Source organism: Oncorhynchus keta, chromosome 14, assembly GCF_023373465.1.
Source record: "Oncorhynchus keta strain PuntledgeMale-10-30-2019 chromosome 14, Oket_V2, whole genome shotgun sequence".
In the NCBI taxonomy this organism is placed as follows: domain Eukaryota; kingdom Metazoa; phylum Chordata; class Actinopteri; order Salmoniformes; family Salmonidae; genus Oncorhynchus; species Oncorhynchus keta.
Genome location: NC_068434.1, coordinates 33,711,915 through 33,728,595, shown reverse-complemented (window position 1 = coordinate 33,728,595; position 16,681 = coordinate 33,711,915). Strand labels below are relative to the sequence as shown.

General features: G+C 43.8%; 1 protein-coding gene across 2 annotated transcripts in view; it reads left to right on the top strand.

The window, feature by feature from the left end:
• LOC118393260 (GAS2-like protein 2B) overlaps positions 1-12,427 on the top strand; it is a 46,631-nt gene extending 34,204 nt beyond the window's left edge. For both annotated transcript variants that reach the window (XM_035785776.2, XM_035785778.2), the window contains 2 exons: positions 3,272-3,572; positions 5,363-12,427. In XM_035785776.2, coding sequence (XP_035641669.1) covers positions 3,272-3,572; positions 5,363-7,448 — 2,387 coding nt within the window. In that variant the 3' untranslated portion in view covers positions 7,449-12,427. The remainder of the gene's footprint in view (positions 1-3,271; positions 3,573-5,362) is intronic.
• Positions 12,428-16,681: the final 4,254 nt, after the last annotated feature.

Sequence of the window (16,681 nt, the reverse complement as noted above, 5' to 3'; positions counted from 1 at the left end):
ATAGTGTTATCATATTTCTACCATAGTGCTACCATAGTGTTACCATAGTGCTACTATAGTGTTACCATAGTGTTAATATTGTGCTGCCATAGTGTTATCATAGTGCTAACATGGTTTTACCATAGTGTTACTTACCATAGTGCTACTATATTGTTACTATAGTGCTACCATAGTGTTACCATAGTGCTAACATGGTTTTACCATAGTGTTACTTACCATAGTGCTACTATATTGTAGTGTTACCATAGTGCTAACATGGTTTTACCATAGTGCTAGTTACCATAGTGTTACCATAGTGCTACTATTTTTTTTATTGAATTTTCACCTTTATTTAACCAGGTAGGCCAGTTGAGAACAAGTTCTCATTTACAACTGCGACCTGGCCAAGATAAAGCAGTGTGACAAAAACAACAACACAGAGCTACACAGAAACAAACGTACAGTCAATAACACAATAGAAAAATGATACAGTGATACAGTATATACAGTGTGTGCAAATGTAGTAAGATTAGGGAGATAAGGCAATACATTGGCCATAGAGTCGAAATAATTACAATTTAGTATTAACACTGGAGTGATAGATGTGCAAGTAAAGATACTGGGGTGCAAAATAGCAATAAAAAATAAAAAGATAATATGTGGATGAAGTAGTTGGGTGGGCTATTTACAGATGGGCTGTGTACAGGTGCAGTATGGTGTTACATTAGTGCTAGCATAGTTTTACCCTTGTCAGAAGGTGAGTGTAGCTGGTGCATGTCAGGCGCAGGTGCATGTCAAGTCAGGCGCAGGAGAGCAAAATGAGTGAGCAACGTACTTTACTCAAAAATGAAGGCACAAGGTAACAAATACACTTGACCAAAATACAAACAGTAAAATATTACGCATGGGTGAAAACAGCACCCGTTGCAAAACCAGCCATCATGTACCGAACTGAACATAGAAACAATAACGCAAAAAAAACAGAGGGGAAACAGAGGGTTAAATACATTAACATGTAATTGGGGAATGAAAACCAGGTGTGTAGAAAACAAAGACAAAACCAATGGAAAATGAAAGGTGGATCAGCGATGGCTAGAAGACTGGTGACGTCGACCCGCCAAACACCGCCCGAAAAAGGAGAGGGACCGACTTCAGCGGAAGTCGTGACAACCCTAGTGTTACCATGGTGCTACCTTATTCAGGATCATGTCAATGGCCTGTTCAATCTCTCTTTTGTAACATCTGAGATTCCCACAGATTGGAAAGCAGCTGCGGTCATCCCCCTCTTCAAAGGGGGAGACACTCTAGATCCAAACTGCTACAGACCTATATCTATCCTACCCTGCCTTTCTAAGTTCTTCAAAAGCCAAGTTAACAATCAGATTACCGACCATCTCGAATCCCACCGTACCTTCTCTGCTATGCAATCGGGTTTCAGAGCTGGTCATGGCTGCACCTCAGGCACGCTCAAGATCCTAAACGATATCATAACCGTCATCGATAAGAGACAATACTGTGCAGCCGTCTTCATCGACCTGGCCAAGGCTTTTGACTCTGTCAATCAACACATTCTTATCGGCAGACTCAACAGCATTGGTTTCTCAAATGATTGCCTCACCTGGTTCACCAACTACTTCTCTGAGTTCAGTGTGTCAAATCGGAGGGCCTGTTGTTCGGACCTTTGGCAGTCTCTATGGGGGTGCCACAGTGTTCAATTCTCGGGCTGACTGTCAGGCTGTGTATGAAGGCGAAGTCAGGTGCAGGAGATCAGAGTATGATAAATAAAGCACACTTTATTATAGTTCCAAACCGAGAGCACAACAAAAACAAGCACGCTCAAAAAAGCAGAACAATAAAGTAAAGCGCTAAAGGAACTTCACTTGACAAGAAAACAATTACACACAAAACATGATGGGAAACAGAAGGTTAAATACAAGTAGATTGATTGTGGAAATGAAAATCAGGTGTGTATCTAAACAAGACAAGACAAATGGATATATGAAAAATGGAGCGGCGATGGCTAGAAAGCCGGTGACGTCGATCGCCGAACGCGGCCCGAACAAGGAAAGGAGCCGATGTACACCTGTACATAGCCCATCTGTAAATAGCCCATCCAACTACCTCATCCCCATACTGTATTTATTTATTTTGCTCCTTTGCACCCCAGTATCTATACTTGCACATTCATCTTCTGCACATCTACCATTCCAGTGTTTAATTGCTATATTGTAATTACTTCGCCACCATGGCCTATTTATTGCCTTACCTCGCTTATTTTACCTCATTTGCACACAATGTATATAGATTTTTTTTTTTTACTGTATTATTGACTGTATGTTTGTTTTATTCCATGTGTAACTCTGTGTTGTTGCATGTGTTGAACTGCTTTGCTTTATCTTGGCCAGGTCGCAGTTGTAAATGAGAACTTGTTCTCAACTAGCCTACCTGGTTAAATAAAGGTGAAAAAAGGCCTTTCATACAACATTACACCTTACTCATAAAGTACATGAGGTTGGTGGCACCTTAATTAGGGAGGACGGGTTTCTGGTAATGGCTGGAGCGGAATTATTGGAATGGTATCAAATACAAACACATGGTTTGATGCCATTCCAATTGCTCCGTTCCAGCCATTATTATGAGCCGTCCTCCCCTCAGCATCCTCCACTGTCATAAAGCCCTTATCACGCCCTCGTAAACCTGACCTGACGGCTGCCATAACCATTCATATCACTTAATGTTTACCCTTGAGTGGTAGGCAGGCAGTAGTGGAATAATGCCTGGTGTCAGGGCTTTAAACCCTGTGGGTAGACGAGCTCTTCCTTCTCCATGAGTCCACACTGCCAGACTGATAATGTCAGTGGCCTTGTGTCTGGACAGCTGACTGAGGCTTTAGTAATGCTTGCACTGAAGTAATGGTTGGTGTTGCATTTCTAGCCCATGATCTCCTCAACTTCCTAGATATGACATGTATTTACAGGTCTTCAGGTTATGAACTGTAGGTCCACTCCAAAGTCAAGATCATCATGCCTTAAATGATTCATCTCATTCCTCAGTTGCTTCATTTCCTGCAGTCATAAATCATAAGAAGTGCATATGCTCTGAGACTGCCACCAGTTGTGAGAGGCCCATGCTATGTTGATCCCTGGATCAACCCTCAATCTATTCTATTCTATTTCTATACTGACTGTCTGTCTGATGCTGGAGTAATCTGCACAGTTGTTGTTATTATCCATGGTATGGAACCTAAGCCTTACTAATATTGTGGTATTGTGTCTGTTCTTGTTCCTTGCAGCTCACCGGTATCACCAGGCCAAAGCCAGTGGGCAAGGTGCCCACAGCAAGTCCTCCAGTGCCCACTCCTCCCGCTCCACCAGCCCAGGCCCACACTGGCGTAATGAGGGCATTGCCCCCTATAAGCCGCCTGACAGACGTTCCCAGGGCCTGGAGCCTCTGTGTGCCCCCTCGTCCACCCGGCCTGGCCGCTCCCACCACCCCTCCCTCCCCACGGAGCTCGACTCCAACGCAGGACGCACCCCCCTGCTACCACGGCCACCACGGGACCGCTCAGAACCTCGACACTTCAACCCTCTCAAGTGAGTTGTGTTGTGCTAATGACACTTCATCATCTTTGTCTGCATCACCAGCACTGATCCACTTTTCACCACCCACCCACCCATCCACACACACACAAACACCCATCCACACACACACACCCATCCACACACAAACACAGCACACACACAAACACAGCACACAAAACTAGGAAGCGACAGATTACACAAAGCAGATTTTCCTAATCTAATGTGACATTGCGCTGACACAGTCCTGCCCTACCAGCCATACCACTCTGCCTCCTGGTGGCCAGACTGGAACCTTGATTGCTGCTGTCACCTCCCTCCCCCTCCCTCTCGACCCCTCTTCTCCCTCCTTTCCTATGGCTCCATTAATTACACTAATGACTGCCTGAATTTAGATGGGATTCAACATCCAACAGTGTTGCAGTTGTTGATGTTTCTGTTCTCTCTTTCCAAGGCCCAGGGCTGATGGATAGAATTAGGGTGCTTGTTGACTGTACTGGAGGAAAAACACATCTCTCCCCTTTTCTGCTTTCTCTCACAGAAATGACACGACAGTCAGAGTGTTGGTATTTTATGGCCTATAAAACTTTTCTGGTTAGTAAAGAGAGTGAAATCCTTCAGCTCTCCACATAAGGTCCATTGAGTGTTGTTGGTCTTTACATACCTCCCTCATACGTCAGTGTGTGGAGAGGCCAATGATCAAGACGATGAAAGCCTATGGGCTTGTTTCATTTGGCTCACGGCCAATGAGTGGTTGAGTATCCGGAGTGAGTGATGGCGTCATGGCAACAGGCCCTGGTGCAGGTTAACCCCTTCAGGGTCAGCACCTCCAAATGCACCAGACTAGGTAAGGTTTAATCTGAATGTCGACCCCCCAGACCCTGTTGCTCCCCCCAGGAAGTAGGTCTCAGGTGGGCTAATCTGGAGGGAAAACCCCATGTGCTTCGTTATTTCAAGCCTTCAGAATGCTGTCATTCCAAAGTCAATATTTGTTTGACTAAGTAATTATTTTTAAATGGCAGTCAATTTTTTTATAAAAATGTCAAATCTGGTCACTCATAGTTATTGAGCCCTGTTTATATACTGTGCAATAATAATTCATTGGTTGTTTGCTATGGTTTTACAGAGCATTATAGAAGTGGTTACCTAAAGAATGTCAATAAAGAAAGTGGATAAAGTTCATGTTTAATACAGGATATTGCCAGAGAGCACATGTCTATCATGTTGCTGTTGTGGCCACTGCTACAGAGCTCTACTGATGGTTTTCCTGTCTCGGATGGTAAATTGTCCTGAGGGCCCCACTGGTGTGTGACAGTGGAGTGGTGTGGTGAGCTCTGGGAGTGCAGGCAGCGTTCTCTGAGGGTGTGTGGGGTCAGTAAATCCACAAGGCCTATAATCCTGCCCCCACTTGCTCTCATCTTCCCTGTAATCCCTGAGCCTGATCCAGCCCAGTGTTTCCGAGAAGCACCAAGCCCTACGTGTGTCAGTCAAGGTAGGCAGCATGATCCTCATGATCCCTGAAGGTCACAGGTCCCATCATGGACTGGGGGTGGATGGTGTTTACTGTAAACCTGTCAGGGCCAGGGGAGTTGGGGGGAGGCAGACGCACAGACACTTTGGTGCTCGGATGGAAAATGGGCTCTGAGCATGTTGTTTTTCTCAAAGTGTTATGAATGTTCAAAAAGTTATAATGTGGGATAATGTGATATTTATTTTATTCCAATGATAAAATGTACTAAGGCCAGAAATAAATCAAAGATAACTATAAATAACTCTGTCTGTATTCCTCCCTCTGTGTTCTGCAGGTCTAAGGACTCGTCATTGATGCCAGTGACCCGCCGTCTATCAGGGGACAGCGACTCCTCTACAGCCTCCTCTAAGGGAGGAGGAGGGACAGGGGGAGGCCGCTTCTCTCTGGGAGGCACCCGTCGCTCCGGAGAGGAGGTGGTCCTGCTGGTCAACAGGAAGGAGGGGAAGCATTTGATCGAAAGGCCTGGAGGAGGAGGTGGTCAGATCCCAGCCCTGTGCCCCCCAATGCCCCGCGCACGCAGCCACTCTCGGGAACGCCCTGCCCCTGCCACCATCCTCAAACCCAGCCCCCCACAGGGCCCCTCTGACGGGCTCAGGACCAGTCGTGGGGACAGGGGCCGCTCTCTGGGGCCCGAAGGCTCCCGCAGGCTCCAGGCCCCGCGTTCCCACAGCCAGGGAAAGATGCCCAGCCGGAGTCGAACCAACGATGCCAGCCCTGGATCCTGTCCCCGTCACGGGGCCTCTCAGCCCCCATCCTCTGACAGACGAGAGGAGCTGAGGGCCAAACAACTACCCCCTGCCTCCCCCAGAATCAGTGGAGGTTTCTCCAGGAGACAATCATCCTCCTGCTCTAATTCGCCTATCAAAGGACTTCAGAGCAGCAGCCCCAGTAAGAAGACTATGGTGGCTCCCAGGCCCCCTGCTCCACGCTCCCCCTCAGTAGGGAAGAGTAGGCTGCTGCCCCCAGTCTCCCAGGCAGGCCGACGCTCTCCACACTCCACTTCCCCCCGCTCCTCTCACTACCATGGGCATGGACCCCGCTCCCCTCGAACCTCCCACGGCCCTCGCTCCAATGGGCATGGCCACAGGGGGTTGGCCGGCTCTGAGCGGCAGGAGCCCGAGGAGGAGGGGCTAGGCTATAAGTTCCAGATGCTGCCCAATCTGGACCCCCAGAAGGAGCAGGACCTGTACCGCAGCTTCGAGGCTGAGTTCCTGGCTAACACAGGGCAGGGCAAAGTGGGGCCCAGTAGACCACAACAGGGGGTTGGGGCCCAAAACCTCCCCACACCTGCCTCTGCTGACCCTAACGTTACTGACTCAGCCTACTCCTCCTCCAACTCCTCCACCTCCTCAATCAATGTGGGGGGGAAGGTAGGAGCTCTGCCTGACCTCCGGGAGTCCAAGAGAACTAACCCACATTCCTGTGGAAGACTAGAGAATACCCTGGCCCCACTGCATGGCCATAGCCTGGGCGGATTATCTAACGGTGGGCACACAGAACCAGTGCGCTGGAGCGAGCGAGGTGGAGGTCTCAGGAAGCTCCCTGCCATCTCCAGTTCCATGGAGCTCCTGTCCTCCTTCCCTGGCCAGAGAGACTCAGAGCTGGGCATAGCTCTCAGCCATACCCCCTCACAACTTCCTTTCAACCCCAGGAGCATGAATATGGGCCATGTCAGTGGTGCTCCAGCAGAGGTGCTGATGGAGAGCCAGCAGGGTCAGCTGGGCTGGGGCTCAGGGCCTGAGGGAGACGTCCCTCTGGAGGATCAACAACCAAGCCTCCCCTATGACCTGGAGGATGGAGACCCCAACGAGGACCTCCCTCCCCCAGAGTCTTGTCCCTCACCCATCCCCCTTCCCCCCTCTGAGGACTGCTCCTTCCAGGAAGACTCCTCCAGTGAAAGCTCCTCCATGTGCTTCAGCCTGAGTGAATCACGCTCAGAGTCCTCTCCTCCACCTCCTCCCCTAGCCAATAGGGATGCTGTTGATGGAGGTGTGGTCCTCCGGCCGAAGAGGGTAGGTAAGAAGGCTGACAGGATGCCCTCCATCTACAAGCTCAAGCTGAGGCCGAGAGTCAGGCCCCGTACAGACAACCGGCCAGAGAACAGCCCGTCACGTATCCCCACCCCAGTCAGCTACAGAGACCTGCAGGCCATGGGCAACCTCACCCCTCTCCATACCCCTACTCCTCCACAGTCCCCTCAGAGCTCACATTCCAACGGCCACCCAGCCTCACGCAAGGCCCTGCACCAGGCCTTCGGCGACCTAATCCACCCCCAGTCATGCTCCACCGCCATGGGAAGCAGGGACTGCACCTACTCCGTAGAGTCAGGGAGCGGCCTGGACACTGAGGCCTGGATGTAACACACAACTTACTCATCATGATGATGCTGATACAGAACAGTTTGTTGTCAAATTAAAACTGACTACTGTCTAAAAGACTGGAAACCGGGCTGCAGACTATTTTTATAGAACATGTCACAGTCGCACACTCACTCTTTTAGTCACTTAGGCCCTTTCCTGTCTATATCGGTCAGGGTTTCACTATCCCATTCTATTCTTTGCACTCAAAACCAAATTATTTATTTCCAAAGGAGCAATCCAGAATCTAAGGCTATTGTTTAAGTTGAATGGTTTCTTTTTAATTATGGGGATGTTTTGATGAATCATAAAGTGTCCAATACAAGGCAGGCAGCTGTCTTGAAAGCCCCATGTTTTGTTGCCATACAGAGAGAGAGACAGAGAGACAGAGAGAGAGAGAGAGAGAAAACATATGTGCTGTCATATGCATTGCTGAGGGGCATGAAGAAGTGCCAGGGCTGAGGAAGAGGAAAGAACCCCAGGCAGGAGCAGTGAAACACAAGCGCCATCAAGTCAACTGGACTGGCTTCCTCTAGTGGACGGTGTATGCCACAGCATCTCTGTCTGCTTTGATTGTTAAAATACTGGTGAGGCAAGCCGCGCTGTAAAATATACTTTCTTGCTCTCATTCTCCATACTGCAACTCACCCTCTGCTAGTTACCCCCCCTTCTGTGGACATCTTTACAGATATAATCTGTATTGGACTCATATATAAAACAATTACGATACTTTACAATGTTCACAAATAACAGTCTTTTGGACTTTATACACAGTACATATTCCATATGTGCACTGCTACTCACCTTCCGCCACCAACCCTCTGCATCCTGAGTTGTTCATTGCCATACATGTATGATGTCACTTTCTCACTCCCAATCCAGATGGCCATGATTGAGTGATTGTCTGTTTTTTGAGTTTTAAGTGTGAAAATATACAAAGCATTTTCTATGTGTTAACTGCAGTTTGGGGTAAGAGTAAGATGATTATGTGTCATTGTCACTGAAACAGCAATGTTGAATACTTCCAATGATCAAGAGTTATCTGAACTTGGAAATCAGCATTTAAATATGTATACAAAAGTGGATGAATATGCATAAATGTGTACATGTGTATATACAGTTGCAAGAAAAAGTTGGAATTACTTGGATTTCTACATAAATTGGTCAACAAATGTGATCTGATCTTCCTCTTAAGTCACAACAATAGACAAACACAGTGTGCTTAAACTAATAATACACAAATTATTGTATTTTTCTTGTCTATATTGAATACATCATTTAAACATTCACAGTGTAGGTTGGGAAAAGTATGTGAACTCCTAGGCTAATGACTTATCCAAAAGCTAATTGGAGTCAGGACTCCGATAACCAGGAGTCCAATCAATGAGATTGGAGATGTTGGTTAGAGCTGCTCTGCAATATAAAAAACACTCACAAAAAGTGAGTTTGCTCTTCACATGAAGCGTTGCCTGATGTGAACCATGCCTCGAACAAAAGAGATCTCAGAAGACCTAAGATTAAGAATAGTTGACTTGTATAAAGCTAGAAAGGGTTACAAAAGTATCTCTTAAAGCCTTGACGTTCATCAGTCCACGGTAAGACAAATTGTCTATGAATGGAGAAAGTTCAGCACTGTTGCTACTCTCCCTAGGAGTGGCTTTCCTGCAAAGATGAATGCAAGAGCATAGCGCAGAAGGGTTAATGAGGTTAAGAAGAATCCTAGAGTGTCAGCTAAAGACTTACAGACATTTCTGGAACATGCTAACATCTCTGTTGACAAGTCTACGATATGTAAAACACTAAACAAGAATGGTGTTCAAGGGAGGACCCCACGGAAGAAGCCACTGGTGTCCAAAAACAACATTGCTGCACATCTGAAGTATGCAAAAGAGCACCTGAATGTTCCAGTAGTTCTGTGGACAGACAAAACTAAAGTTGAGTTGTTTAGAGGGAACACACAACACTGTGGAGAAAAAAGGGCACAGCACACCAGGCCTCAGAGCCTGGACAGCTTGGACAGTATCATTGACAGAAAAATGAATTCCCAAGTTTCCCAAGACATTTTGCAGGAGAATGTTAGGCTATCTGTCCGCCAATTGAAGCTCAACAGAAGTTGGGTGATGCAACAGGACAACGACCCAACCCAAAACACAGAAGTAAATCAACAACAGAATGCCTTCAACAGAAGAAAATACGGCTTCTGGAATGGCCCAGTCAGAGTCCTGACCTCAAACCGATTGAAATGCTGTGGCATGACCTCGAGCGCAGTTCACACCAGACATCCCAAGAATATTGTGGAACGGAAACAGTTTTGTGAAGAGGAATGGTCCAAAATTCCTCCTGACCGATGTGCAAGTCTGATCCGCAACTACAGAAAACGTTTGTTTGAGTTTATTGCTACTAAAGGAGGGTCAACCAGTTGTTAAATCCAAGGGTTCACATACTTTTCCCACCCTGCACTGTGAATGTTTACACATGGTGTTCAATAAAGACATGAAAACGTATAATTGTTTGTGTGTTATTAGTTTAAGCACACTGTATTTGTCTATTGTTGGGACTTAGATGAAGATCAGATCACATTTCTTGACCAATGTATGCAGAAATCCAGGTAATTCCAAAGGGTTCACATACTTTTTCCTACCACTGTATATGTATATGTATACTTTCATAAAGATGTGGGTATAGTGTATATAACAAAAATGAATTATGAAATGTGTAAATATTCACTGTATGGGGTTTGATGATGCCATAGCTATGCAATATTGCTGTTGGAAATGCCTTGACAATTCCCTTGGCCTTAAAATGTGTGGTTTGAGAACGTTGGTGCCCAACAACACCCATTCACTCTTGAGTGTGAATTCATTTCCATCACCATCAGTTTTTCTCTCAATGTAGAATTGTCCAAAAACATTCATTAAAAAGCACCATATTATTTGCAATGGATTTGTATGATCGATACAGACAAACCACTCTCTCATCAAAGGATATTCAGTGACATCTAGTGGTTGAAAAAAGATGGTCTCATTTGAATGAAATTCCTTCACAGATTTTTTTTTAACCTTTATTTTACTAGGCAAGTCAGTCAAGAACAAATTAAAATGTTCAATGACAGCCTAGGAACAGTAGGTTAACTGCCTGTTCAGGGGCAGAATGACAGATTTGTATGTTGTCAGCTCAGGGATTTGAACTTGCAACCTTCTGGATACTAGTCCAACGCTCTAACCACTAGGCTACCCTGCCACCCCAATTGATTTTGCTAGACTGGTTTGGAGCAGATGATTGTTGATCGTGATGTATTGTGTGGTTTATTGAAATGACTTAAGAATATGTGTAGGTTTTTCTTTAATGTTTTTTTTTTATCTGGGGAATGGACATGAGTAATAGATAGTGTAATGGATATGTCTGTCCCGCTATAGACTCTTGCCTTATTGGTATTATCAATTACAGAGCAGGGCAGGGATATGACTGTGGTGTTGGCACTTTAACAGGGTTGTAGAGCGTGTAAGACTGCTATGAATGGTATAGTTTTACAGTGGAATGACAGGGACTGTGCTGCAGTGGGTTTTCAGTAAATGGATGGCACAAGCCGAGTGGAAAGAGTTTGTTTGTGTGTGTACGTCTTTCAGTAAACTGAATCGAAGTGTACATTCTGTATAGGATTATGTACCAGGTGTCAAAGGGAATGTAGGTAGAGTTGAAGAAAAGCAGGGAGGGATGTTGTTGGTCTTGTTTATTTATGAATTGGTTTCGAGTGACGGGTGGGGCTCTAAGTGAAAAACAACACTGGATGTAGAATCTAAAGCCAGTGAGAGCCCAAAATAAGTTGTAAAAAATACATGAAAAAATGGTGTTAGAAGTGTGGCTCTTGATTATCCTAATGGTTTTAGCCAGAGCCCATAGTTTAGTAATGCACAAGGTTCCAGGGACCTAATCCAATCTCTGCAGACAGTTGAGACCATTTCTGAGGAAGTTTTCATGTATTTTTGTCTTTGGATTTTGATTGTTAAAAGATTTGCTTTTAACATGTTTTATCTTGCCAATTAATGTCCACACATCAACCAAATAGACAATACAGCAGAAACTGTTATGCTTTTAAAAGATCCAGAATCTGAATTTATTTGCCATATAAAGGGAACACTCCAGCAATGAATATAGCCAATCCAAGAGGGTCAAAGGTTGTGTTGATGACTACACAGGAATGAGCCAACCTACACACAGCCTAGGCTTTTAACTGCTCAAAGATACAGTTCCAACATATTTAAACCTCCACTGCCATAAAGGCTCTGTTTGCATTATTAGCCAACGTACATTTTCTCTCTTCTCTGACCAATGAGAAGCTGATCAACCTTTTCATTTCATTGCTTTTACGTGTAGCGGTCTTTAAAAAAGATGTCTATATGTGTTTTATTTTCAATTAAATTGTTCAATTATGTAATATGTTTAAAATATTAAAACATGCATGATGGGTTAGCAGGTGACAGGTTTTACAAGTTGTTTTACATGTTTGTGACATTAAGAAAACCATAGTCCAATTATTGAATTTGTCAATTCAACTATGATTGCAATTTTTGTTATCTTAGTGTGCAAAGTTGCATGTCATCTCTACATGCTTGGTTTTTGTTTGTCAAATGCTGCTTTGTAAATTCCAGAACTTTCTCTCTCTCTCTCTCTCTCTCTCTTTTGATCTCCCTTTTGATCTTTTTTTATGTCTAAATGGCATAACACAAAATAATGAAATGAAATTGATCATAACATACATTTTGAATGTTCATTTAAATTTATTTCAGTGTTTAAGCGTTATTTGCGGATGTTATCTTCTATCAAACAATGACTTAATAAATGTACTGAAGAGTGCTTGAAATTGTGGAATTTGTCTGTATTAAATAGCAATACTGCAATACCAAGACTTCATTTGTTCCTTGAAAATGAATTGCTGTCAAATTGTTCTTGTAATAAAATATGTTCCTTTGATTTTGTTTATACATTTTGTATGGTCTTTTATTAACTGCATGTTTTGTTGTTGATTGATTACAACTTTCAGTGTAGTGAAATTATGGTGAAAAGACCTCTAATTATTCCAGTAGTGACTGAGGTTAGAATCATCTTTTTAAATGAAACTAGAAAGTCTATATAGCCTACGTACAAACCACCGTAAAACTCCAGAGAAGATAAAGAGAATGAAGGGAGAAGCGTTTTCATACTTCCTTAGTTTTATACGTGCTGCATGTGTGTGTGACAGTATAACTTTAGACCGTCCCATCGCCCGGGCGCGAACCAGGGACCCTTTGCATAAATCAACAACAGTCACCTACGAAGCATCGTTACCCATCGCTCCACAAAAGCCACGGCCCTTGCAGAGCAAGGGGAAACACTTCAAGGTCTCAGAGCAAGTGACCTCACCGATTGAAATGCTATTTAGCGTGCACCACCGCTAACTAGCTAGCCATTTCACATCCGTTACACTCACCCCCCTTTTGACCTCCTCCTATTCCGCAGAAACCAGTGATCTGGGTCACGGCACCAATGTAACAGTATAACTTTAAACCGTCCCCTCGCCCATACCCGGGCGCGAACCAGGGACACTCTACATACATCAACAACAGTCACCCACGAAGCATCGTTACCCATCGCTCCACAAAACCCACGGCCCTTTGCAGAGCAAGGGGAAACACTACTTTGAGGTCTCAGAGCAAGTGACTGAAACGCTATTTAGCGCACCACCGCTAACTAGCCAGCCGTTTCACATCAGTTACATGTGCCCCAGTAAAAAAATGTTTAAAATACTATTTTAAATATTTTCCAGACGTTGAAGTTAGGTTCATTTTAGGTTCCGATTTAGCCAGAAAATTATGGAAGCCGTTTGAGTCTTTGCGGGTCAAAAAATATACACGTCAAATAACACTTTTGACATGCCAAATAAGCTTATTGACCAATCAGGACCTGAATATGACTGCATGTCACACAATAATTTAACGCGTTCATAAATGTTTTACGTAATTATTACACATTGATTACACTATCACCCGTATTTCATATGTCACAACCTTATTTAAACATTATCTAGTCTAAATATGGCATGATTTCATCAATTGTCACCTAATGCAGCACTTTCAAATAGGTACTTTTATTTTGAAGGAAAACCGCAAATTCCACGATTGTGCCTAATCCTTATTGTGGCTAACTTCACAACACATAACTCGGTCCTGTCGAGCCTCACCAGTTTGTCATTGTTTTCAGTCTGGTTGTATTGGTGCTAGCTAACTTACCCCAGAAGTTGCCGTCGAACAAATAATGCTTTATTACCAACGCGGTAATGTAAATACATCGTTCGTGGCCGGTGTTTGCAGACTTTTTTGTACATCTTTGACAGTGCTGTTGATAGTAGTGGTAAAGCTTGGCTTGCTGACGTGTCAAATTAGTTGACGTGTATCTTTTTTGACACGCAAAGACCCAAACGGCATACCATAGAAAATACATTAATTCCGGATGTTGAAAATAATTATTTCCTGGACGTTAAAAATATATTTTTTCTTCCAGAAGATGAAAATACATATTTTATTGTCATTGATTCTATGGCCAAATTTGAACTGCACATACATTGTCAATGAGGTAGGCATTATATCAAAATCGTGTTTTAAAAAAAATCAATTTATTATAGGAACTCAATATGGAAATAGGAACCAATTGAAGATTGCTACATAATATTTACTATCGCTCCCATCTGTCACGTGCACTTATGTTAGCTTTTCCCAAAGCTTTTAAACTGGCAGCAAAGATGTTCAAAGTAGTCCAGCCTATAAAATAAACCAATACCACTTCAACTACAATAACATTCTCAGTAATGGTTACAGAAATATTTTGTTCTTGTTATGATTGTGATATGTTGTTGTTTATACAGTGCATTAGGAAAGTATTCAGACCTCTTGACATGTTCCACATTTTGTTACGTTACAGCCTTATTCTAAAATTGCTGAAAAAAATATTTCATTTAATCAATCTATACATAATACACCACCCATAATGACAGAGCAAAAACTGTTTAGAAATTTTTGCAAATGTATTGCAAATAAAAAACAGAAATACCTTATTTACATATGTATTCAGAGCCTTTGCTATGGGCCCTCGAAATTGAGCTCAGGTGCATCCAATTTCCATTGACCATTCTTGATGTCACGCCCTGACCTTAGAGATCCTTATTATTCTCTATGTCAAATTAAATCAAATTTATTTGTCACATACACATGGTTAGCAGATGTTAATGCGAGTGTAGCGAAATGCTTGTGTTTCTAGTTCCGGGTGTGACTCGGGTGGGAAATTCTGTTTTCTATTTCTTTGTGTTTGGCTGAATGTGGTTCCCAATCAGGGGCAGCTGTCTACGTTGTCTCTGATTGAGGATCATATATGTTGTAATTTTCCGTTTGGGTTTTGTGGGATCATGTTTTCTGTTTAGTGTCTGTACCTGACAGAACTGTGCGCTTTCACTTTGGTTATTTTGTTTGAGTCTTTTTTGAAAATAAAAATCATGAACACTTTCCACGCTGCGCTTTGGTCCACTCCTTTCGACGAGAGCTGTAACACTTGAGATGTTTCTACAACTTGATTGGAGTCCAACTGTGGTAAATTCAATTGATTGGACATGATTTGTTGAAATGCATACACCTGTTTATATAAGGTCCCACAGTTGACAGTGCATGTCAGAGCAAAAACCAAGAAATGAAGTTGAAGGAATTGTCCATAGAGCTCTGAGACAGGATTGTGTCGAGGCAAAGATCTGGGGAAGGGTACCAAACATGTCTGCAGCATTGAACGTCTCCAAGAACACAGTGGTCTCTATCTTTCTTAAATGAAAGACGTTTGGAACCACAGACTCTTCCAAGAGCTGTCCACCCGGTCAAACTGAGAAATCGGGGGGAACTTGGTCAAGGAGGTGACCAAGAACCTGATGGTCACTCTGACAGATCTACAGAGTTTGTCTGTGGAGATGGGAGAACCTTCCAGAAGGACAACCGTCAATGCAACACTCCACCAATCAGGCCTTTATGGTAGAGAGGCCAGACAGAAGCCACTCCTCAGTAAAAGGCACATGACAGTCAAGGACTCTCAGACCAGACTCAAGGACTCTCAGACCATGGGAAACAAGATTCTCCAGTCTGATAAAATCAAGATTTAACTCTTTGTCCTGAATGCCAAGTGTCACATCTGGAGGAAACCTGGCTCCATCCCTATGGTGGTGGCAGCATCATGCTGTGGGGATGTTTTTCAGCAGCAGGGACGGGGAGACTAGGCAGGATTGAGGGAAGGATTTACAGAAAAGTACAGGGCGATCCTTGATAAACCTGCTCCAGAGTGCTCAGGATCTCAGATTGGGGTGAAGTTTCACCTTCCAACAGGACAACGACCCTAAGCACACAGCCAAGACAGCGCAGGTGTGGCTTTGGGACATGTCCTTGAGTGGCCCAGCTAGAGTCCGGACTTGAAACCGATCAAACATCTCTGGAGAGACCTGAAAATAGCTGTGCAGCGACGCTCCCATCCAACCTGACAGAGCTTGAGAGGATCTGCAGAGAAGTGTCTTACCCAAGAAGACTTGAGTCTGTAATCGCTGCCAAATGTGCTTTAACAAAGTACTGAGTAAAGGGTCTGAATACTTATGTAAATATGATATTTCAGTTTTAGTTTTTAATAAATCTGCAAACATTTCTAAAAACCTGTTTTTGCTTTGTCATTATAGGGTATTGTGTGTAGATTGAGGTCGGGAAAACAATTGAATCAATTTTAGAATAAGGCTGTAACGTAACAAAATGTGGAGAAAGTCAAGGGGACTGAATAGTTTCCGAATGCACTGTATACCTTAGTTGAATGCACTGACAGTACGTCACTCTGGATAAAAGCATCCGCTGAATGACCGAAATGTAAAAAACCCTTGCAAAGCTTGCTGGGTATAATTCTGATACGCTCGGCCCCCAAAACAACTACCAAATCTGAACGAGTCATAGATGTGTACGCTATGTTTCACAAGTTTGAACAGTTTGGCACAGTTCAGTACTGTAGAGCAGAGTAGTATTGTACAGGACAGTAGTTGAATTCAGGTGGGTTTAATTCAGTAGAGTACATTTCAGTAGGATATTATACTGTCCTCTACTGTATTTTTCTTTAATGTACTGTACTCTGCTGTTTTCTACTGTATTGTATGTGCTGTACTGTGCTGTCTGGACCAGATCAAATCTGAAGCAATC